The 25,192-nt window shown below is 40.1% G+C and overlaps 1 protein-coding gene across 6 annotated transcripts in view; it reads left to right on the top strand.

Annotated features, from left to right (window-relative positions):
* COL6A3 (collagen type VI alpha 3 chain) overlaps positions 1 to 25,192 on the top strand; it is a 110,016-nt gene that overhangs the window by 34,878 nt on the left and 49,946 nt on the right. For 2 of the 6 annotated variants that reach the window (XM_044304864.1, XM_044304865.1), the window contains exons 3-7: positions 2,663 to 3,262; positions 8,642 to 9,241; positions 13,395 to 13,988; positions 18,129 to 18,731; positions 21,583 to 22,164. In XM_044304864.1, coding sequence (XP_044160799.1) covers positions 2,663 to 3,262; positions 8,642 to 9,241; positions 13,395 to 13,988; positions 18,129 to 18,731; positions 21,583 to 22,164 — 2,979 coding nt within the window. The remainder of the gene's footprint in view (positions 1 to 2,662; positions 3,263 to 8,641; positions 9,242 to 13,394; positions 13,989 to 18,128; positions 18,732 to 21,582; positions 22,165 to 25,192) is intronic. The other 4 variants (XM_044304867.1, XM_044304868.1, XM_044304866.1 and 1 more) reach the window with 4 other exon arrangements.

The raw sequence follows: 25,192 nt of genomic DNA, 5'->3' as shown, positions 1-25,192 counted from the left end.
TGAGTAATAGCCCAACAATGCAGCTGAGAGTTATAGAGAAGCCAACAAAAGGTCAGGAATCGGGACAGGAGACAACCCATGATGTAATTTCACATTTAAAGAAATTATGCAGGCGTACAATACTGATAAGTTATTGTCAGGAAAGGTCATCAATACCTGACTTGTAGGGGTCTGACCCCTGGCACCCAGGACCTGATCCGCTCACAACATACTAAACAGCTCTGTACAGTGTATAATGGCTGTGCTTGGTATTGCAGATCAGGCGCATTCACTTGAATGGTACTGAGCTGCACATAGGCCGTGTGACCGATCAATGTGACATCACTGGCATAGTAAGAGGCCACTGGCATAAAGAGGCCACAGTGCTCGGCTGAGCGCCATGGCCTCTTCCAACAGATGATCTGTGAGAGACCTGTGAGCTGGATCCTATGAACATGACCTATACTGAAGGTACATCATCAATATTCTACTCCTGAAAAAAACCTCTAAAACCTTGCTTGTTAAGTATGTTAGGTGGGTTTTACCAGAACCTTTCCAACTTTTATTTTTAAAATCTGGCAGATACAATAGTCTAAAAAGTAGGGTAGTGAGGATCAACTCCAGGACTCACCTGGCATTGATTGATATCACTTTTCTAAGAAGAAAAGGGAAGAAGACATCTTACTATATGTCCATAGTTTCTGGACTTTAAGTCAAGAATTTTTTTGTCACCAACACAAACGAAAACGTGAAAGGTTTGGTGATCATACTGAACACCATTGTTTTAGTGCAACTCGATAACTGAAGTAACTGCATGGATACATGTATATATTTTTCTAGTAACTTTATGGCCAGAACAGAATCCTTTAATGGACCCCTCTGTCATGTCAGATGCTCAATGCTTTGTCAGACTCCTCTGGCAGCTCCTATCCAAACAGAATGCAGAACGCTGATTTTAAATGTTGCTATCATGTAATGAAATGTTATTTTGTGCAGTGGATGTAAGGGATATTTCATTATTAATTGCATTGTTATTCTCTGGGTGTCATATATAGTAATAATCCTGCACACAAGACCATAATGTACTCTACCTGTTACAAGATACTGGGCCATTTACTAATGCAGAAATGTATATTTTGTAATCTATATAGCAGAAAAATATACCACCGGTAATGCATTTACCATCCAAAAGTCAAAAGGGGAGATTTATCAAGAGTTGCTTTTGCAACACCAGTCTTGATATAGTTAGCAAAAGTATGAGATGCACCAAAAGTATTAAGAGATGCACACCTCTGTATAATTTTGGTGCATCTCGGCAGATCCATGCACCACAATCTGAAATTTTTGCCAGCTGGCATAGATTTCAGATGTTACCTGTGCTGGTCCTCTTAGGCCCCACTCCTTCCCATCCATGCCCTACCCACAAAAGTGACAAGCGTGGTGGAGAAGGAGAAAAAAGTCACAAATGTTTGCTCAAAACAGGGCTTTTGTTACTCCGCAAATCAGATTCAGGGGGTTTGATAAATCTACCCCAAAGTTCTGCTTGTGCCCATCTTTAGTAAAAGATTTAGGCACAATGGAGGTCATTTATCAAGAACAGCATTTTGCCAGTCTTGATATCCCCCTATGAGCCACCAGAAGATACTCTTAATCTATGATGAGGAGCAGGCCTCATCTTAAATTAAGTGCACCCTCCGGCAGTTCATGCACATAGAATGAGATCTACGCCAGCTCGTAGCTGGCTTAGATTTTGGTCATCATTCACACTGGAAATCTGGCGTAAATTATAATATATCTACCAGGGCTGATGGCTCCGTCCCTTTTTGGAGAGCGGCAAGCGTGGTGTAAGCATGCCACTTTCACACAAAAATTTGCGATATTAAACTTTTTTTATGCCGGAAAACTAGCGTAGCGGGAAGATAAATGACCCCCCAATGACTTAGATACAGCACCGCCACAAGTTGGCATAAAAGATCAGCAGCGTATAAGTCCCCTGACTTGTATGAGAAGATGTTGTATTGTGCCTTGAAGGGTGAATGCTAAACCTTTGGCACGCATTCCAAGTTAAGGGTGTAGTAGACAACCCTGATCATGCACACGATTGTCGGGAGGGAATCTTTCCCTCCCAACAATCGGCTGCTTGCTGTGGAGACCACCGCTATTACATGCAGCATCTCCTCTGCAACATGAGGAGGAGCGATCGCTCGTCCCCATGCTCTTCTGCGGTTGGCTGATGGCGGCAGATCATAATTAGACAGCAATGTAGTAAGGGACATGCTTTCCACCTAAAAGCTAAATTTTGGCAAGTTTCTGCATTAGTACATGACCCATAAAATCTAATAATTCTATTTGTCACTTACGTGACATGGGAAATTGTGAAAACTATGTACAGTATATGATCCCAGTGTCTCAATACACAGCATAGAGGGTCCAGAAGTGGGGGCACCTACAGTAAATGTCCCTTGCATTCATTGCATCATGTTTCTTAGTGCGGTTTCAGAGAAACATGTATACACGATACATCTGCATGGTACCACTGCACTTAAATTAACACTGTCACGTTTTGCATTTCTTTCTCCTCTATCATCTTCCTATTTTTTTGTTTTTGTTTTTTTCTTTCACGTTTTTCACCTCTTGTCATCTAACTCCTCATACACTGCCCCTGTTCCATCATTAAAACCAGACTCAGCTGATTTGGTTTTCCTCATTGATGGCTCAAACAATGTTGGACGCACGGGATTCAACAGCATTCGTGACTTTTTGGTGAATTATGTGGAAAAGCGGTTGGAGGTTGGAAGGAGCCGGATGCAAGTGGGAGTGGTGCAGTTTAGTGATGATGTCAAAATAGAGTTCACTTTGGATGAGCATACTACCAAAAGCAACCTTATTAACGCCATGAAGAACCTGAAGTTTTCTGGTGGAGAAGAGGCAAATATGGGGGCTGCTGTTGAATATGTGGTGGAACAGTTGTTTAGCGCAGCTGGTGGCAGCCGAAGGGATCAAGGAGTTCCACAGTCACTGGTGGTGATCACTGGTAGTCCATCAAGTGATGATTTAAGAGAAGCCGCCAATGCTTTGAAACTTAACAGTGTCATCACATTTGGCATTGGCGTCGCAAGGGCAGACAACAGCGACTTGCAACAGATTGCAACTGATGGCAGCTTTGTATTTACTACACCTCAGTTCCAGGCTATAAGTCAACTGGAGGATCAAATTGTTCCATACATTGCTGGGGTAGCTCAAAGGACCATAGTCTTGCAGCCCCCAACTATTATAACAGAAGGTATGTAGGATGTCTGGTGACATTTTGGTAGATGCATCTTGAGTCCTAGAATATGGTAAAATCAAGGTAGTAAAATGTGAGGCCCATAAGTGACGTGTACATAAAAAAAACTGTATAAAGCAATATTTCAAATGTAATAGGAGTATATGCTATACTAGTAGATAGATCATCCGAGGACAGTGACTGTAATAGAAAGTGCATACACTTAAGAGCAGAGTTCTTGTCCCAGGACAACGATTGCAATCTATATACATAAATATCCATTCTCACGAAATGTACTTGGTAGAAGGAATTGCTTGGCACAGGAACAATAAGCATGGATGCCCTTGTGCTTGCTAGCAAAATCGCTGTGTGCGCTGAATGCAGCAGGAGTGGCCGTCCAGAGCTAGGGGAAACAGTAGAAGCTGAGCTAAACATTAAAGTTAGTGTAATGGGAGCCACTTAAACTGCTAAGGGTACAGGGCACAGCGGAGTGAGTTTGGATGAGACGGCTTCCTTCTCCGCTCCCCCTCCACCCATATCTCACTGTACATTCCTATATTATGGAGAAAAAGAGGCAGCACTGCAACATTTCAGCTCAACTCAATGGAGCCTTTGTCAAGCAATGTGGCATGTGCCAAACAATATATATAGATACAGTACAGACCAAAAGTTTGGACACACCTTCTCATTCAAAGAGTTTTCTTTATTTTCATCACTATGAAAATTGTAGATTCACACTGAAGGCATCAAAACTATGAATTAACACATGTGGAATTATATACATAACAAACAAATGTTAAACAACAACTGAAAATATGTCATATTCTAGGTTCTTCAAAGTAGCCACCTTTTGCTTTGATTACTGCTTTGCACACTCTTGGCATTCTCTTGATGAGCTTCAAGAGGTAGTCACCTGAAATGGTTTTCACTTCACAGGTGTGCCCTGTCAGGTTTAATAAGTGGGATTTCTTGCCTTATAAATGGGGTTGGGACCATCAGTTGCGTTGAGGAGAAGTCAGGTGGATACACAGCTGATAGTCCTACTGAATAGACTTTTAGAATTTGTATTATGGCAAGAAAAAAGCAGCTAAGTAAAGAAAAACGAGTGGCCATCATTACTTTAAGAAATGAAGGTCAGTCAGTCAGCCGAAAAATTGGGAAAACTTTGAAAGTAAGGGCTATTTGACCATGAAGGAGAGTGATGGGGTGCTGCGCCAGATGACATGGCCTCCACAGTCACCGGACCTGAACCCAATAGAGATGGTTTGGGGTGAGCTGGACAGCAGAGTGAAGGCAAAAGGGTCAACAAGTGCTAAGCATCTCTGGGAACTCCTTCAAGACTGTTGGAAGACCATTTCAGGTGACTACCTCTTGAAGCTCATCAAGAGAATGCCAAGAGTGTGCAAAGCAGTAATCAAAGCAAAAGGTGGCTACTTTGAAGAACCTAGAATATGACATATTTTCAGTTGTTTCACACTTGTTTATTATGTATATAATTCCACATGTGTTAATTCATAGTTTTGATGCCTTCATAGTCATGGAAATAAAGAAAACTCTTTGAATGAGAAGGTGTGTCCAAACTTTTGGTCTGTACTGTATATATATATATATATATATATATATATATACTTGTGTCTGTAATCACATCAAGTGGATAATCAATCAATTGTCAAAATACAGTAATAATATTGCGTATAATTATATCACAAAAAGTGTTTAAAGGGAACCTGTCATCAGCATACAATAGTGACAGAAATGCCGATCTCAGCGGTGTGTCGCTCATGAGCTAAAAGTAAGTGGTTGCTGAGAACCAGCATCATAATAATTGCAGCACAGGCCTGGAAAAGAGTCAGATCTACCTGAGAAGAGTCCTGGTTATCCATAATCTCCTGCTCTCCCGTCCATCTGCTGATGATTGGCAGTTCTCTCCTAGAGAGAAAGGAAGAAAACTAGGTAGAAGACTCAGCAGGTGGGCAGGAGAGCATGAATTTATGAATAACCATGACTCTTCTCAGGTGGCCGTGACTCTTTTCCACCTGTCTGTACTTTATGCTGCGGTTAGTATGGGCAGCCTAAAGTTGATGACAGGTTCCCTTTAAATTAACCAAAATGTCATCATGCATATCTCCATATCCCAGTGGAATAATTGTACACCAATAATACAGTAGTGCTAATCTTGATACAGGTAAGTGTTAAGATTAGCACTACTGTAGTATTGGTGTACATTTATTCCACTGGGATATGGAGAGATGTATGATGACATGATGGTTAAACACTTTTTGTGATATAATTATACTGTATTTGATATTTAATTGATTTATTATCCACTTGATGTGATTACTGACACAAGTGTATATACATATATTGTTTGGCACATGGCACATTACTTGACAAAGGCTCCATTTAGTTGAGCTAAAACGTTGCATAAACACTGGTGAATAAAGGAGTCTACCTTTTCTACACTTGATTTTCCAGTGCTGCCTCTTTTTTATTGGCTCCTGGTCCGTGATCTTGAGAGGCATTGCACCCAAGCTCCAATAGGAAAAGCTTGGATAATAGAAAAAAAAAATAGAGCAGGACTCCAGTGTGGTGAAAAAAGAAAGCTGTTTATTCACCCAGCAGTGACGCGACGTTTCGGCTCCAACATGAAGCCTTTCTCAAGCTTGGCTTGAGAAAGGCTTCATGTTGGAGCCGAAACGTCGCGTCACTACTGGGTGAATAAACAGCTTTCTTTTTTCACCACACTTATATATATATATATATACATATATTAGCTTTGGGCTACATATAGAAAACTCTACTAATACAGAGAATGAGGCTGCCCAGTGCTTATTCCAGGAGGAGCAATCTCGGTGCACTTTCACACTCCAAAATGAATGGAAAATACACTTTACTCTTCCGACCCATTCAGTATCTCCTGTTCACTATAGTGTAAAATAGCTGCTTGTGTGTGGTCGCCTGTCCATTGGGAATGGGGGAAGATGCCTGCATATATTTTTGAGATCATGAAAGGGGCCCAATTAAGTTTTGTCTGGAAGTTGGGTGGAGATGGCACCATATTACCATAAACCATGCAAAAAGTTCTAGGGACTATTGTAGGGGAATACCTATATATAGCCCTAACAAAATTACGGGCTTACCCCTAATTAGAATATATATAACCGATTGAAGGAGTAAGATGAATAAAGTATATTTTAATTCAAAGAATATATACTACAGTAGTACAAAAATAACTCAATTTTATTATGAAAATCACAAAAAAGACACATGATCAGCACTGGTCACAAATAAGACAATACACACAGGTTACAGTACATATTAAAAACCAAGTGAACCGATGGTGGGCTGCCAATACATATCTCCAAGGTAAAGTGCAAGTGCATAATTGTACCCAATTGGTCATCAATAGTGGGCATATAGTATCCACAAGCTGTAGCTACTGGATACTAGAGATATCCACATTGTATATATGTCAGAGTTTGCCACAAGCCGGTGTAAGGATATACACCAAGTTTGTCAAAGCTGAGGCAATAACAATAATCACAATTGTATTTGACACATGATGGAAAAGATATATATATACTGACCAATTGATTTGAATGTATCGTGCAGCAGTACCACCGGTCCACTACCCCTTGAAAAAGCTGTACGCAAAACGTGCGTTGGGGAGTGGACCGGTGGTACTGCTGCACGATACATTCAAATCAATTGGTCAGTATATATATATCTTTTCCATCATGTGTCAAATACAATTGTGATTATTGTTATTGCCTCAGCTTTGACAAACTTGGTGTATATCCTTACACCGGCTTGTGGCAAACTCTGACATATATACAATGTGGATATCTCTAGTATCCAGTAGCTACAGCTTGTGGATACTATATGCCCACTATTGATGACCAATTGGGTACAATTATGCACTTGCACTTTACCTTGGAGATATGTATTGGCAGCCCACCATCGGTTCACTTGGTTTTTAATATGTACTGTGTGTATTGTCTTATTTGTGACCAGTGCTGATCATGTGTCTTTTTTGTGATTTTCATAATAAAATTGAGTTATTTTTGTACTACTGTAGTATATATTCTTTGAATTAAAATATACTTTATTCATCTTACTCCTTCAATCGGTTATATATATTGTAGGGGAATGCCAGTGAGTACAGTAGATACACAATAGGTGGTGGAAAATAGTTGTTCATATTAGACAAATCTTTTAAATCCACCAGTTACCCTCTTTAATGGCATTAGTGCAAAATACTACTGGTATTACACTACTGGTATATGTGGGTCAGTATATACAATATAGTTATACAAGAGGAATTGAGCAACAAAAATTAACTTCTGTAAAACCTAAATATAAATGTTGTGTCCACCCGTAAATTTCCTTGAATTAGCTTCAGTAACTTTCACATTGGTGGCACAGCTCTGGCAGGCTGTTCCGGCATAGAATGTTGGGAAATTGACCAGACAAAAAACGTTGCGTGTAGTGTTTTTTGACCAGCCAAATCCCAGCATATTTGCTGGGTAGTGGTCGGATCTCCAACGTTTTAGCCATGCCTTCTGTCAACATCTGGGAATTCCAGATCCGGAGAGCTGCGGCAGACTGTTCTCTGCTGGAACAACCTACTGGAGAGCTGTGCTGCAAATGTGAAATTAGCCTTAAAGTGTTTTTTTTTCAAGAAAATTACAGCATATCTATAGGATAGATGATACATTTGGGATTGCGAGGGGTCCAGCTGTTGCCCCCATCCCCCCATCACGAGAATGAGGGATCCCTGAGTAACCTCTCTGAATAGGGAAGCAGTAGGCATCGAGGTTTACAACTGTGTTGATTTTTCTATAGGATTGACAGAAAGCTGCCAAAACTGAAGTCCCATAAACATAAATGGAGCAGTGGAATGACATGTACACTATGGCTCCATTCAGAGAGATGTTCACTCCCGGGAACATGGGGGTTTCCACTGGTCAGACCCCTTGTGATCTAGTATGTATCACCTATTTTGTGCAGAGGAAATAGGATCATTTTCTGTGGGATAATCCCTTTAAGGACTTCAATTTCTCACAATAGAAATTCAATATAATAGGCAACATGCTGGAATAAACCTTGACAGACTGTAAGGCACATTACAACCACTGGGTGGTGGCAACTTTAGCATACACGTCTCCTGACAGAGTATCAGAAAATCATGCTGTTTTTTAAACATGAACATCTTGCACCAAGAGGAACGGTAAGGAAGGACACATCTGTATTTCTGCTTGTAAAAGGAGTCATTCAAACAATAAAAATGTATTAAAGAAATGTCATTTATTAATATATGAATAAATTGTTGAATCTCCTAATTCTTTTTTTATTTATTTATATTAATATATGTTGCATCTGTTTTTTTCCCCCCAGTTACGGAAGTCAACAAGAGAGATATAGTGTTCCTGATGGATGGTTCCAGTGATTTAGGAGGGCCAGGCTTTTCTGCAATCCGTGAATTCATTGTAAAGATAGTTAACAGGCTGGAAGTTGGTCTTGATCTTATTAGAGTGGGATTGGCCCAGTACGGCAGAGATGTGAAGCCTGAATTCTACCTGAACACTTTTGATGCTAAGAAAGATGTAGTTGCACATTTGAAAAAAATGAGGCTTGTGAATACCACCCCACTAAATACCGGTGCTGCTTTGAGCAATGTCCAGAGAAATTTCTTTACTGCATCTGCTGGAAGCCGTGTGGATGAAGGAATCCCACAGCTCCTGGTTGTCATAACTGGTGGGAAATCAAGTGATGACATTAGAGATGCGTCAATAAACCTTAAAAGAGCAGGAATACTGACATTCTCAATAGGGGCTAAGAAAGCAGAAGAAGCCGAACTCCAACAGATTGCCTTTGACTCTACTTTGGTTTTTCAGCCAGCTGAATTCAAGCCAGTTCCTTTACAATCCATATTACCCCAGGTGCTTGCCCCTTTAAGAACCCTCACAGGAGTTGTCACTGAGGGACCAACTGAAGGTAACAATTCAAATACATAATTTCAATAGATTGCATTTAGTACTTTACATTGGATATTTATAGTTATCTACTATTCTTATCTTGCCCTCTGTTTCGCGTTTTCCAAAAGTTTTAATGGGGCAGTAAACATTGTGGATGGCTTGGTTGCTGTGGGCAATCAGACCCTTTTTTGATGAAGGAGGCCCAATGGTTTTAGGTCTAACATTCTGTGCTAATTATATTTGTATTATATCATTATAGGGAACTGAACGCTCTCTCTTTCTCTCTCTTGATATGGAGCTTCCAGTTCCTTGCATAGCAGTTAAAGGGTTTGGCCACTTTCTGGTTACTGTTGACCAATGTGTCTGCAAGATGATTATATGTCACTTACTAGATAGTCTTTGTTAAAATGTTGTGCCACTTTCTATATACCATAAGGTATACCCCCTTGTTTTCCAAGTCTGTTTGCTGTCCACTCAGAGGTCCTATAAAATGTCCGCTGATGGAGGGTCATGTGATGTCTCCTCCATTCAAATTCACTGCACCTACCATCTGCACTTGTACTGATGGGAGTTTAGGGCAAATGCAGTGTGTGTGAATGGAGGAGACTGAGTGATGTGTTTGGTCACATGCCCCTCCATCAGCAGCCATCTTAGGGACAGGACCTCTATGCAGACAGCATAGAAGATTTGTCCGACAAAGGGACATGGCTTGGCTCTACTAAATGGCGCAGAATACTAACAAAGGTTATATTAGTAAGTGTCATATATGCATATTACAAAGAGATTGGGAGGTTGATGACAGTTCTTCAGAACCCCCAAGACAGGGAACAACACAGGAAGGTGGGCATGACCATCCCAGTGCTTGGCACCTTTCCATTGCATTACCCATTCTATGAGCACCTTCTATTCTCTCCTTTGGTCTTCTTGAGCTACATATAGATTGGTCAACAGTAGCCAGAAAATGGGCAACCCATTTAAATGATGCAAGTCTAGCAGTCTGCTACTAGAGGAGCTTACTGCATACAGTGTTATTATAGAGTTTATTTTATGTTATAAACTCTTTGGCTCCATCTATTGGTGACTGAAGGCAGTCAGAATTGTATCACATAACTTTACAGCTAACCATGGAATATAGAGTTCTGTTACAAAGCAACTGAGCTACAAACTCCAAAAAGACAGAGTATGAAGTGAATCAGCACAGAATGTTTGACCTATTTAGGTGTTCAAGGGTGGGCATTTACTTAAAAAGGACCCATCATTCTGGAACATCTTTCCTTATAACTCTGCTTTGTGCCATTCCTCTGTTATTCCTCATAGACAAGTATGAATACATTGACTGCTAGTTGTTGGGGGTGTGCCCCTAAAGACAACAAGTCTGTTCAGTCTGTGTCAACTGTGCAGGACACACCCCTTTGGGAAGCAGAACCGTAACACCTAATTGTTAATGTATCGATAAATATTCAGCCACAGTAACAGAGAAAAGCAACTATACTCAGTTATGAGAAAGCATGCTCCAGAATTGTTATTTCTTGCAGAGTACTTATTAAAATGGATGTGTGAGGAGAGGTAACAGGTCCTTTTTAATTGTTCTAATACAGAGAAACGGACAACTCATACATTCTATTTCCATGTTTAAAGGCGTTGTCTAGGATTAGAAAAACATGGCTGCTTACGTCCAGAGCTTGACTTCTGTGCACGGGTTGCGTATAGTATTGAATTGACTTCAATGGAGCCGAGCTCCAATACCAGACAAAACCCATGGACAGGGGTAGACCTATTTTCGAAAGGAAGCAGGTATGTTTTTATAATCCTGGACAACCACTCAGTGTGGTCAGGTATCTGATCTGCAGGCAGACTGATATATAGTTTTGTAGGAATAGACTAAGAAAAACTCATTTATCCATTTAAATCTCTGCTCTTTTTGGACTTAGGAGTCCAGTGGGCGGTCCGAGTGACAGCTTTCCCTGTTTGATTGGGCATACTCAACTAAGTAGAACCACCAATATTACTAAGGACTGAGCTGAGAATTAGCAAAGATTTAATGTTTTCCCACAAAACTATACATCAATATGCTCCGCTCCTTCTGTTCTCTAACATGCTGCCTGCAGATAGCATTGCAAGCAAAATGTGACGGGTTCCCTTTAGCTGTGGGATCTATTTATTCAGACTGAAAATGAACAAACATTTATGTCTTTTCGTTTATGCTTTTTGTCCCCTGGCAAAATAATGTGCGCTCAGACATAATATATGGAAATCCATCTATTTCATCTGGGGATGTTAGATTTTATTCACCATTCCGTATGAGCTATGGATCCTGTCATATTAAATCAGAAAAACTTTTTACCCAAAAAGTTGAAAAATAAAAAAACAAAGCTCTTTAGGAGAGGCCTTTGCGACTACATAACAACTATTTATCACAATGTTATATCAGTGCATGTATACTGATATCACGCTGCATGGACCATGTATAGTCCAGTGAGAGCCACTTACTGAGGACTGCATTTTTAACAAGCATTCATACTTGGCTGTCTTACGGATCCATGTTGTATGCATCTGTAATACAATGCCTATAGACTATTAGAGAGTTTTTTTTCCTTGGAGATTCTAGGAGAATCCATAAAACAATTTCCTGGCACACTCCATTGCATGTATTACGATGTATGCAATGTTCCCCAGTAGCATCACTTCTAGGAGAGACTATGGTGCCTCATGGAAGCAACAATTAGTATCTTCATGTCTATAATATGGACTTGTATTGACCCTGTGTGCAGCCATATAGGGTCTATGCATGTAGAACTGCTGTGTGCATGGATTCTTAAAGAGTGTCTTCCCATGGCATAAAATGGCATAAATAAAAATTTAATTAGGCTATAAATTAGTTATATCCTTGAACCTAACCTAAAAAATATTTTTGAAAAGCCTTAAATTTAACTATAAATTAGTAATGTCTATTTTTGAAAGCCTAACATTTTACTATAAATTAGTTATACCTATTTTTGACAACTTTAAATTTAACGATAAATCAGTTATATCGATTTTTGACAACTTTACAGATTCGATAAAAAGGCTTTCTGTTTTCCCCCAAAACAGCACTACTCTTCTCTATAGGCTGCATCTGGTATTACAGCTCATTTCCATTTAAGGAAATGGGTTTTAATTCCAATATCAGACATGTCCCATAGACTCAAGTGGCATTGCAAGTAGCCAGAATAGAAAATCTACCTTGTTATACAGTGAAATTAGAGCAGTATGTACTTCACTGCATTATAAAAAGGGTTTGTCACTCAGGGGTGTAGAAAAGTAGAGTGACCGCCCCTGCAGTTCCCATTACAGAGCCCATATTGTTAATTTCCCAGGTTTCCAAGATGTAATAAAACATATAAAAATATTAAAACAATTTGAAATAACTTGACAGAAAAGGGCAAGTAAAGGACTTACATAGGAACATTTGCTATATTTTGGGATTATTGCACTTTAATTATAGTAAAAAAAAAATGCCCACTGATGAATAGTCACCTAGAAAATTATCGCTTGTAAGATAACAAGAAAACAAACTTGAAACATGCAGCATTAAGCCTTCTCAGCTATCACTACGTCTCCTCTATTTTCTTCAAGTTCCCCTTTTCTTCTGGCCTTTTTTTTCTTTCGTTCTTCCCATAGTGTCCTTGCTCTTCTTGACCTCTTCCATCTACTGATAAATATGTTGCTATTTTTATTGTGTTTGCTCATTGGGATGTACAATGGTATGGTATTTATTTCACATTCCCATTATACCTTCCATCATGGAACACTCTGATGTGTTGCATTGAGTTTTTGCCACTTCTAGTGTTGTTTATGATGGGGTGCTTACTACTAGAAGTCAACATTGTTGACTTATAAGGCAGCAATACCATTTTTACATTTTAAATGTAGTAACATACTACACTTGTTATTTAGTATTATGCTATGTATATGATTTATGATGCAGCTGTTTGTAGATGGAAGCATAAGTTCCCAAAACTAACTAATCAGTGGTTCTACCTCTCCCTCTTCATTCTTTTGCTTGGCCTATGAACATTATTAAGAGTTATGTGTCTACATTATGTATACACATGCATTCTATAACCTTGCCTTGCTGATTTTGCTGTGATGTCATGGTTATTGTTTTCTGTATCCCCCCCAACCAACCACAGTACTTAACCAAAGAGATATCGTCTTCCTGTTGGATGGTTCTGTCAACGTTGGAAGTTCCAACTTTCCATTAGTAAGAGACTTTCTCATCAATGTAATTAACAACCTTGGTATCAGCAGTGAAGGCACTCGAGTTGGCCTGGCCCAGTTTAGTGACACCCCAAGAACTGAGTTCTATTTAAACACACTGACCTCAAAGCCTGAACTCATTGAGCGTTTGGGTCAGTTAAGAGTCAAAGGGGGTAATGTCCTGAACATTGGCTCCGCACTTCAATTTGTTATCCGCAACCATTTCACCAGAAGTGCGGGCAGCAGAATAGAGGACAATATACCACAGCTTCTCGTGGTTCTGGTGGCTGGAAAGTCCTCAGACAGCATACAGCCTGCTGCTACTGAACTCATCAGATCGGGGGTACTGACCTTTTGTGTCGGGGTTGAAAATGCTGACAAGGAAGAGTTGGGAAGAATTGCATTTAACCCAAGCCTGGTTTATGAGGTTGATGATTTCCGTTCCTTGCCTGGCTTCAGCCAGCAGCTACTAACACCCATTACCAGCTTCGTTAGAGGAGAAGTTACAGAAGTGACAGTGACTACAGGTAATTTCACAAACTTTAGTATTTTGTTTGGTAATTTATTAGGTTACCCTTTCTTGAGAATTCTCCTGATGAATGACTTGCAGGTTCTTCTGTTGAGTCATTGTTTTAAAGAAGATCTGTACCCTCTCCAGAGAGGTCAGTTTTAGCAACCATTTGCATCAACCCATGTAATACCGATTCTGGAATATCTGTCCTTCTGTTTTGCCATCCCTTTATTATTCCAGCTAGAAGTTGTGAATGAATTACTAGCAGGTCCAGATAGGTGCTTCAGTTGGGGGAGTGCACAGTCTGACACTATCCAATCAGTGCTACCAAGTGTCAGACTGTGCAGGGACACCCCCCCCCCCTCCCCCCCTCCAATTTGAAATACACCCTTGGACCCTCATTGCAAGCAGCTAATAATTCTAACAGGAATAATAAAGAAATAGCACAGCATAGAGTTATAAGAATAGATGTTCCAGAAGTGGTATTATATGGGGGATGCAAGTAGTTACTAAAATAGACATGTCAGGAGACGAGACAGTTTCTGACCCATATGTATACTGTAACATACCTACACATATGATACTTGTTTATTGCACTGCTTATTGTTCATTTTCTAAGTACTCAAGGAGAAAACAGTTAAAGGGGATTTCTCACCAGGATCTTAAAAGACTATTATCTGCAGTAAAATACATGAGTAGTGCTGCTGATGAGACCACATCACTATTTTTTTTATTTCCTACTGCCCCCCGTTCCCCCACTGTCAATGCTCAAAACTTGCTGAACTGCTGAAACACATAGTCAGGGCTGATGTGCATGCGCAGAGGAGTCCTTTCCATTGTGTTAGCACAGCAGTCCGGACTGTGCATTTAAGTGCCACGATTGAGCACTAACATTGTGGAAATGGGGGGCAGTAGGAAAATAAAAATAGCAATCTGGGCACTCTGGAGTACTTCTCACGTAAAGCTGCTGATAGTCCAAGATCATAGTGACCGATTCCCTTTAAACCAAAAATATTTTTTTCACATTCTCAGTTTCATATCAGAAAATACAGATGAAAGATTTATACAGATTATATGCATTACCACATCTAACTATAGTGTACCAATGACATTTAGCAGGATATAGTTTAAATTGCAGCATTACAGTATTTTAACTTATTATTTAAAATGTTTGACCCTTTAAAACAGGGTCAGTTTCATATGTCAATGGCAATCATTGAAAACAGATCTTACAGATTATTATCTAAATTGGTCAGATTAAGTTCACAATGTAACTTTATATGAGTCAAAGCTCATTTTTGTATTATTTACAGAGCTCAAAATCTACTGTAGTAGCTCTAGAGAGTTAAAGGGGTATTCCAGGTTTAGACATCAGCATACTGTTTTATTCAATGTGTAAGTTGTCTTCAGAATGCTCCCCCCAGTGTTGGCTACAAGCAGTCCGAATTGTATCATTTAAAGGGGCATATGCCATAAATTCTGATAGATGCAGGTCCCAAATCTGGGACCCCTGATCTTTTCTAGAAAAGCTGACCCTCCTGGTGAAGCAGCCAATGTGAACAAACAGATGACCGCACATATATGGTTTTCTCAATTCAGTTCTTTTGGAAGTCCTAAAACAGCTGACCAAGTCCACTTGGCTATTGTCAGACCTCCCAGAGAAGTGAATGGAAAAAAGCTACATGGCTGTTTCTTTATTCACAGAGGCCACATCACTAGATGGGTCAGCGGTTAAGGAATGGAGACCACCATTCTTGAGATAGATGCAGGTCTCAGGGTTGGAACCTGCATCTATGAAACATGTAGGTCTTATTTGTGGATGTGGCATAAATGTCTAAGATTGGAATACTGCTTTAAATGATATAATAAAAAGGCGGTTAGTCTGCACTTCCCAATGTGCAGCTGTATGTCTACATGGCTGAAAGCACAAAATCAAAAAACAAACACAATGCAACAGCACCCTGCAAACACAAATGACAACATATTTAAAATAATGTCACACTCACTATAGAAATATATACCAGTGCTAATGCTATGCTAATTATATAAGTTTCTTGGCAAATACAGTGCCTGTATAGCATTTGCACAGGTATATATATTTTAAAGCGAGTATAGCATTTTTAAAAATATTTTCTCGTTTGTGTTTGCAGATTGCTGTTGCATTGTGTTCATTTTAGCTTTAACTTATATCATTCTGAATGGCTGCAGCCACCACTAGGGGGAGCTTTCTGCAAATTACGTATGCATTAAATAAGGCAATATGTCATAGGTTCCCAAGCTAATCCTGGTGGCTGCTGCTTGTGACCAGGGTTGTATGATTTAACTTTAGGGCTCGTGGGAAGATTTGTATATCAGGAAAATAAATCTGACTGCTAGAAAGATATACTGTATGATGAAATTAATCAGCGGTTTCAATCTAAAAATAATATGGTGTTAAAAAAGTGGCCATTCACTGCTCTATGGTGAACAATGTTCTGAGGAACACAGGAAATGTATGTTTTGCTTTAGTGTTCAGTTCTTACTTGCAGCAATTCAATGTCAGACACTCTCCAGTATCACATAACTTTTTTCAAGAAACAAATACAAGTTGATGGAAGTCAAATCAGCTAGATCATCATTTTGAGAAATGTCACCAAGTACGTATCTCGCGCCTAAAACAACATCATGATATGGTAGTGCTTGGAAACAGATATATTGTATGGTGGTCGCAGATATTCTCGGATCCATGTCATCACAATTTTTCGAGCTGGTCTTATGTAAAAGAATGTTCAGTTTTTTAATTTTCTTTATACATTGTCAATTCTATATATTTTAATGTAATGTATATTTAGCATGTTATTAAGATGCATCTGCAGGATCTGGTGTTATATGATGAAAAAACAGTATAGAATGTACAGTACATTAATATTTCCCCCTCATTGTGAATATAATAATAGGTCACAGGCTGCTTGCTTTCATACAGAAGGTAACTCCTAATATTCCTTATAATTATTCCATATAACACACACCTCATCTGTTGCAGGGCCTCTTTTTAAGCGTCCTGTTTAGCATGTATGAATATGAAGCACCCTTATACTTTTCATAAAGAACATCTGCAGCCGCAGTATTATTATGTTCTGCATTTTGAAATTATTGGGCTAAATGTATGACTTTTATAAAAGATAATATTTTCTCGAAATTTTATTTTAAATAACCTTTTCCACAGAATTGACCCAAGTCAGTATGCTTGCTTTATGAGTTTACAAGTCAACATAAGAACGAAGGTTCCTGAGATGGAGATGGCTCTGCATTGCCTGGGTTATAAACTTTTAGTACTTTACAGGAGTTGTATACTATTTACTTGAATGGGACTGAGCTGCAATACCAGATGTGGACAACATGAACAAAACTCGGGCCATTTCTGGAAGAATGCAGTCCAATTTTTCTAATCTCCTCTTGACTAGTTATTGAAAAAGCTGTAATATCGGTTGGCAAATGAAAGGGGTTGGCCCATCTGGGACATTGATGGCATATCACTAGGATATTCCATCAATGTCAGATAGGTGCAGGTCCCACCTCTTGGACCCACTCTTATCTCCAGAACAGGGCCACCAAAATGAAGGGAGAGGAGCTACACATGTGCAGACACCATATGTCCACTGCTATGGGAGCTTCAAAATATATCCAAATGATGGACATAGTGATGATTGAAGAAGTGGCCACCATCTCAATTTAGCTAATTGTGCTGGCTCAGCTATTTTCTAAACTCCCATAGTCATAAATGGAGTGTGTGCTGCACATTCACGATGTGCTCTCTGACACTTCAGGGGTCCGTTCTCTAGATAGGAGCAGGTCAGTGGTGGAACCTGCACCTATCTGACATTGATGGCATATCCTTGTTGACAGATGGGCCAACCTCTTTAAAGATCTATGATCCATACTGTTCTACATATGAAATACAGAGGATGAAATCAGGGGATAGCTATGTAGAAGAAAGGTTAGGATGGCAAGTATCCTGGGTGCAGGGTGGGAGTTCTAATAATCCCCTCAAGCCTTACCCAGAATATTTAGATACAGAGCTAGGGCAGCAAACTGAATCTTTGCCTTTAGTAAGGTAAAGCTTGGATCGCTACTAAAACATTCTCTTCTTCCTCTTCTCTACCATTTCTTTTAATAGCGGAAGAAGATGTCAAGAAGGACATAGTGTTCTTGATTGATGGTTCAGATGATGCCATATCTGGTTTCTCATCTCTCAAGAGCTTTGTACAGAGGGTGGTAGAATACCTTAACGTTGGTCAAGACAAAGTACGCATTGCAGTTGTCCAGTACAGTAATTCTGCTAGGCCTATCTTCCTTCTCAACGCCTACTCAAATGAGCAAGATGTGATAAGAGCTATTCAAAGTATGTCTCCGATAGGGGGATCCCAATTGAACACAGGGGCAGCCCTAGATTATGTGACTAGCAGTGTTTTTACTCAGTCGGCTGGAAGTCGAGCAGAAGAAGGAGTGCCACAATTCCTGATCCTGCTGACAACTGGAAAGTCTAGAGATGATGTGAGAAGGCCTGCCACTTTTCTCAAGGCCTCTGGTGTAGCGCCATATGCCATTGGTGCTGGTTCAGCGGATCGGACAGAACTTTTATCTATCGCTTTTACTCCTGACTTTCTTCTGTATTTCCCTGATGTATATCAGCTGGAGAATGCTCACCAGACATTTTCCCAAAGTATCAGCAGAATTACCATCAGTGATATAAGAACTATAGCACAGACAGTGGCAACTGGTAAGAGCAATCAAGTGATGTTTTCATACATAGAGCAACATCAGCATAGTCAAGATATTAATATACTTTTGTATTAGTGGTTTAAACACAGTATGCACAAGAAGAAATCATAGATTCTTAATGATATGATCAAACATTTTGCAAGTCAGAAATTTTGGTCAATTTTTAGACTGATATATGGCACATGCAGAAATAGTTTACTGGATTATTCATGTAAGTGTAGCTCCTCTCATGTAGTATGAACCATCACCAGTCTGATGTATTAAAAAGTTAATGTTAAAAAAAATCAATTTTAATAAAGGTCTTCTGGTAGTCAGTACTTGCATTCCCGATAAAATAATGATTCTGGAGCTCTTTCTCTCAGTACTCTAAGCTGTTATTTCAGGAAATGTATGAAAAACCCTTTGTTCACATCTTGTTCTTGGCTACATCAGATGTACGGTATACCTCCAATTTATGCCACTGTATATGTATACAGTGGCATTCAACAGCATTGACTCTCATTGCAATAAATTGTGCCCCTCTGTGTTTTGGACATGTCTTATGTGTCCTTCCTCATGGCCTGTACACTGAAAAAGGGATGTTGGCAGAACCAAAAGTAAATATGAAAAACTGGTTCTCTAGTACCACCTATTGGATAGATACCCTATAAGTCAATGTTTGGCCCTTTAAAAAGACCTTGAAACAATGACTTGTGAAATAAGCCAAAACCAGAATCTTTCCCATAAGAAAAATATACCTTCAGACAGTTGTTTTGCCCCTTATCAGGGCAGAGCAGGGAACTCTTAAGAGTCCCTATTCCAACTGGGCCATCTCCACAAGAAGAACTATAATTCCCCAGATACAACCAAAAGCATACACTGGGTACATGGGAGTCTATGGATACATTTAAGGTACTGTATACAGTATCTCATACTCTCAATGAAAACCTTCAACAAAAATGAGATGTAACCTTAAAGGCTATGTACACCTTTGGGGGTATTTTTTTTATCATTGCATTGTACTAATTTTGTGCTAAAATATTTTTTTTTCAATTGGTCTTTATTAAAAATATGGAGCCCTTTTTTTCTGTACATAGCTGAGATGCTCTAGTAGCTTTTCTGTCAGTTGGGGAACTGACAGGCTCCTTATATCTCTGCTTTCTGACACTCATTATAGCTCAGTTCTTATCTTACTGATAAGAATGTGGCTTAAATAAGAATAAGTGGTTATGGCCTCTTTGTAGTTTAGAGATAAGGTTTATTAGATGACCGCACAAAGTGAAAGCACTAGTCACACTAGTCTAACACTAGCTAGAAAAACATTATTGAAAAGGCAAATGGTAACACTAAGTTGTCAATTTATTCATACATTTCAAGAAAGAATAGCAAAGGTGCAGCACAATTCAGTTTAAAATCCCCCCCCCCCCCCCCCCAAGGTTCCAGATGACTTTTCCTCACAATAGATCATCAATATCCAATCAGTTGGGTTCTGATACCTGGCAATGCCAAAAATGATCTATTCCCTGCAGCTGCTGGTGATAGAACTACCACTTTGAATGCAGCTGGAAATGTGGTCCAATTGAAAGTGTAGGGTCAGTGTCAGGTTAGAGTAGCTCAGCTTCCATTCACTTGAAAGGCTGATTTGCAGTAACCTAGCACTGCCACTACACAGTAGACTGAGCTTTCTGCTTCCAGCTCTGTTTAGTGGTAGTCCCAGCACCAGCGGCTGCAGAAAACAGCTGACTGGTGGGGTTGCCGAGTGTCCAAAATTGTTATTTTACAGGGAATGCAAATATGTGCTAAAACAGGTTGTCTTTAATCTAACTTCTGGAGATGCTTCAGGCTATTTAAAGCTGCCAGTTGATGAGAGATTAAAGCGGTATTCTAGTAAGAAAAAATTATCCCCTATCCAGAGGATAAGGGGTAACTATTGGACCGGCGGGGGTCCTACCACTGGGACCACCACCAATTACAAGGATGGGGGCACCTTGCCCCCATCAGGCCCCCTGCTGCTCCCCTGAAATGACCAGAGAGACTGATCACACTTCTGGAGATAGCTGAGTACAGCGCTCACCTGTCTCCGGAACTCCCATAGAAATGGATGGAGCAGCTGTGCGCATGTATGACCAGCCGTTCCGGTAATTTCATGGGAGCAGCAGGGGGCCTGACGGGGCCCCCTTCTTGTGATCAGTGGGGGTCCCAGCGGTAGGACTTTTACCTACTGGAATACACCTTTAAATCCCATCTGCAAAGTTCCTAGCAACTGGACCATAGTACCTCTCCTATAGCTTCTCCCACTATCAGTTGGTATGCTTCTTAAGTGGAGCTACACTTTAAACATGGCCTTGCATTCTTGTTAGGTGGTACTATAATTGGATTTAGTTTAAAATCACTTTTACTTATAGCTCCTAAATCAGGCAGTAGTTTCTGCATCTGGTTTAGGCCTCATGCACACGACCGTATGTATTTTGCGGTTAGCAAAAAATGGATCCGCAAAAAATATGGATGACGTCAGCGTACATTCTGTATTTTGCGGAACGGAACAGCTGGCCCCTAATACAACAGTACTCTCCTTGTCCGTAATACGGACAATAATAGGACATGTTCTACAGTATGTGGAACAGAAATATGGACTCACGAAATCGGAATGCACACAGAGTAACTTCCGTTTTTTTTGAGGACCCATTGAAATTAATGGTTCCATATATGGTTAAAAAAAAATAATGCACAGACACGGTAAGAAAATACATTTGTGTGCATGAGCCTTTACAAAGTAGATGATGGTGGTGTGATAGGTCATGATTTAAAGAGAGTTAATATATTTAGAGAGTTTGTTTAACTTTTAATCCATTTGGTGCCTCTTTGTACAGAAACAGAAAGCAAAAAAGACATCTTATTCCTGATTGATGGTTCGACCAATGTTGCTGGGAAGTTTCCTCTTGTTCGAAACTTTGTGTTAAACATCATTGAAAATCTCAACATTAGCCCAGATGGCACTCGTGTCTCTTTGGGTTTAGTCGGTGAAAATGTGAAAGTGGAATTTAAGTTTGACTCCTTTCAAACGAAAGGCGAGGTAGTCAGTGCAGTACGAAAGCTGAGATTCATACCAAGCAAGGAGCTCAACCTTGGAGTAGCTCTGGATTATGCGCATGACAATCTTTTCACACCCGAGTCTGGAAGTAGGATTCGAGAGAGGGTACCACAATACCTACTCTTGCTGGCCGCAGGCAAATCTGGAGACAGCGTAGATCAGGCAGCAAATACATTAAAGAGAGCTGGTGTGGTGACATTTGCAATCAAGGCACAAAGGGCTGAATCTGAGGAACTTGAGAAGATTGTTTTGGCACCGCAGTTTATTTTGTCCTCAGAATCCCTGGGAGATCTCTCCACAATACAGTCACAATTTATAAATCTCATTAAAACCATCTCAGTGGATGTGCCAACAGAAACTTGTAAGTACTTGAATATGTGCATTGTGGAAAGAAAATTAGTTATTCCTAAATGTGTTCTGAGAGCAATATATTGTACAGTTACAAGATCCTTAAAAGTCTACTACAGTCTCTATGGAATATTTTCATAGACTTCCATATTAGCTTAGACTCCGATGTATTACTTGTCTGGTAAAGGTCCCTGACCAAATTAGCATTAGTGTTCATACAACAGAGGACTTCTGCATCCTTCTGATCATCAAAACAAAGTCACTGTATAACAGTCCCTCTATTTTCAGATCTGATCATAGAGATCAGAGCAGGATCAGTTAGTTGAATAAGAGCACACCATGATGGCTGCGTGTACTGTTGATGTCACTTCCTACATTTCAGGGGCTGGGAGTTAGGATCAGGTAAGTATGCCATGGCATGGCTTTCATGGGGCACCTAAGTTAATATGCTTTAGCTGTGATTCACAGAGGAAGGCACTTTGTCAGCTATTCATGGAGACAATATGGTTTTCCTTCATATGGGGCATTGTGGTAAATGCTCTAAGGATAGCATTATTGTTTCCACTCATATGGCATTGATGACTAATTCACGTGGACTACTGTGAAGGTTACTTCTATGGTGGCACTTGGCTATCACTGTAAAAGGGGCCACATTAGCTAGTTCTTCTACAGGTTGAGTCAAAAGTCGCAAGACACCCTTTCACACTATCTCAAACACAGAAAGTTGCAACAACAACCGGTAATGTTCCTCTGATGCATAGCTATTTGACGTGTTCAGTGTGTTGTCCCTGGTGCTGAACACAGAACAGATATTGCAAATCTAATTGTGGTAATCCATTTCTAAGAATAGTCTGGTTGTCTTTGATATGCTACATGACCCCCTTCCCACTGGAAAAATTGCCCTTGATCCAATATGGAGGCTATCAAGATGGCGGCAATGGCATTACGGCATTACTTGCTTGATATTCAGATTTTTTATTTTTCTTTAGTTTCTGAAATAAAAGTGTGTTCTGCGACTTTTGACTCACCCTGTATATGTAAAGGGCACTGTGAATGTCACTGTTTGGGGGTATGGTGAAGTCACTGTTATGAAGCACTTTGCCTGTCACTGATATGGTAATGTTGTAGCTGTCACTGTTATGGGGCACTATGGCTGTCACTTTCACTGGGATAAGAGTGTTGTTATCACTGCTATGGTTCTGTGGCTATCACTTTCACTGGTATGGAGTGCTGTTGTTGTCACTGTTATGGGCTGCTCTGGGCGTCACTGGTATGATGATGTTGTGACTGTCACTTTCACTGTATGGAGTGTCACTGTTATGGTACATTGGTTATCACTGTTACAGGGTGCTTGTCACAATTACAGGGACACTATGACTGACAGTATGTGGACATGAAAGGATGCAGTAGGAGGGAAGCATTTATGTATATTCGGTTAAAGCGCCAAAAATGAGCTTGCAAGCTCCATGCTTTGAAGGGGTTCTCCCATTACAACAACTTATGCTGTATCTGGAGGATAGGCGATAAATATCTGACCACAAAAAAGAGGTCCCATGTTGCCACGTTTGAATAGAGCATCAGTTACACATGAATGCTACCATTTAGCTCTGCGGGGCTTCCAGAGATAGCTGAGCGCTTGTAGAGATGACTAGACTGGTGGACATGCATGAGTGTCTGCTACTCCATTAAAACGGGGGTACAAAAGCCTTCAATCTTGAGATGGACAAGCTTCTATTGGTCAGACCCCTGCCGATCAGAAACGTATCCCCTATCCTGTAGATAGAGAATAAGTTGTTGTAATGAAATGACCCCTATGATATAGTAATGTTAAAAAGCAAGGGGTTGTCCCCTTACAACCCTCATGCCCTGTCTAGAAGATAGGGAATAAATGGCTGACCACAAAACTGAGGGTCCATGTTGCCCCGTTGGAATGGAGCAGCAGTCACTTAGGCACACTGCTGCTCTTTTCAGCTCTATGGGGCTGCCGGGATAGCTGAGTGATTGTGCTAAGCTATCATCAGCAAGCAGTACCATAGAGATGAATGGACACACATGAGTGTGTGCATGTGGAACTCCATTAAAACGGGGAACACAGGCTTTAATTTCGAGATCAGCGGTGGCCCAATGGTCAGACCCCTTCTGATTAGAAACGTATCCCCTATCCTGTGGAAAGGGTATAACGTGTTGTAATGGGACAACCCTTATAATGTAGTAATGTTAAAAAAATATAACATTTATTGACTACTATCTCCTCACCAATTATGTGCTCATTGTTCTTATAAAAAAATTCCCAAGTACTTAACAACTTCAGCATACTACATCTCCTTTTGTTCCCTGATTATCCTTAAAGGAAATCCATTAAGCAAAATCTGTAGGACATTTGTGGAATTAAAGTGGTTTTCCAGGATTTTTTACCTTAAGACCTATCTTCCGGATAGGTCATCAGTATCTGATCAATGGGGGTCCGATACCCAGGACCAGTGCTAATCAGCTGTTTCAGAAGGCATCAGCACTTGCAGTAGCGCTGCAGCCTTCTCTCAGCTCACCAAGCAAAGCGTCGTACATTGTATAGCGAGCGGCTGTGCTTGGTATCATTTCAATGGCCCTGAGCTGCACCTAAGCCATGTGACCAATGAATGTGATGTCACATGGCCTAGAGAAAGCTGCAAGATGGCTGTGGCGCTAATGCAAATGGTATTGCCTTCTGAACCAGCTGGTCAGCAAAGGTCCTGAGTTTCGGACCCCCACCAATCAGATATTGATGACCTATCCAGCGGATAGGTCATCACTTAAAAAATTCTGGAAAAAAAATTTGAATTTTTGTAGAGCCCATTGACAAATGCAGTCCACAAAAGAGTATAAAAAAATTGCTTCAAATTCTGAAAATATCTGTAATTTCCAATAATTTATTACATGTTGAAGATGATCTAAGATGATCGATGTACTGTATACAAATACTACAACACTTATTAATCCCACTCATTAAAAAAAGACAACTTAAGTTGCATCAAGGATACAGGACTTTGTTACCAATGGCATTG

Source organism: Bufo gargarizans, chromosome 8 (genome assembly GCF_014858855.1).
Source record: "Bufo gargarizans isolate SCDJY-AF-19 chromosome 8, ASM1485885v1, whole genome shotgun sequence".
Taxonomy (NCBI): Eukaryota; Metazoa; Chordata; class Amphibia; order Anura; family Bufonidae; genus Bufo; species Bufo gargarizans.
This window is presented reverse-complemented; position numbering and strand designations above follow the sequence as displayed.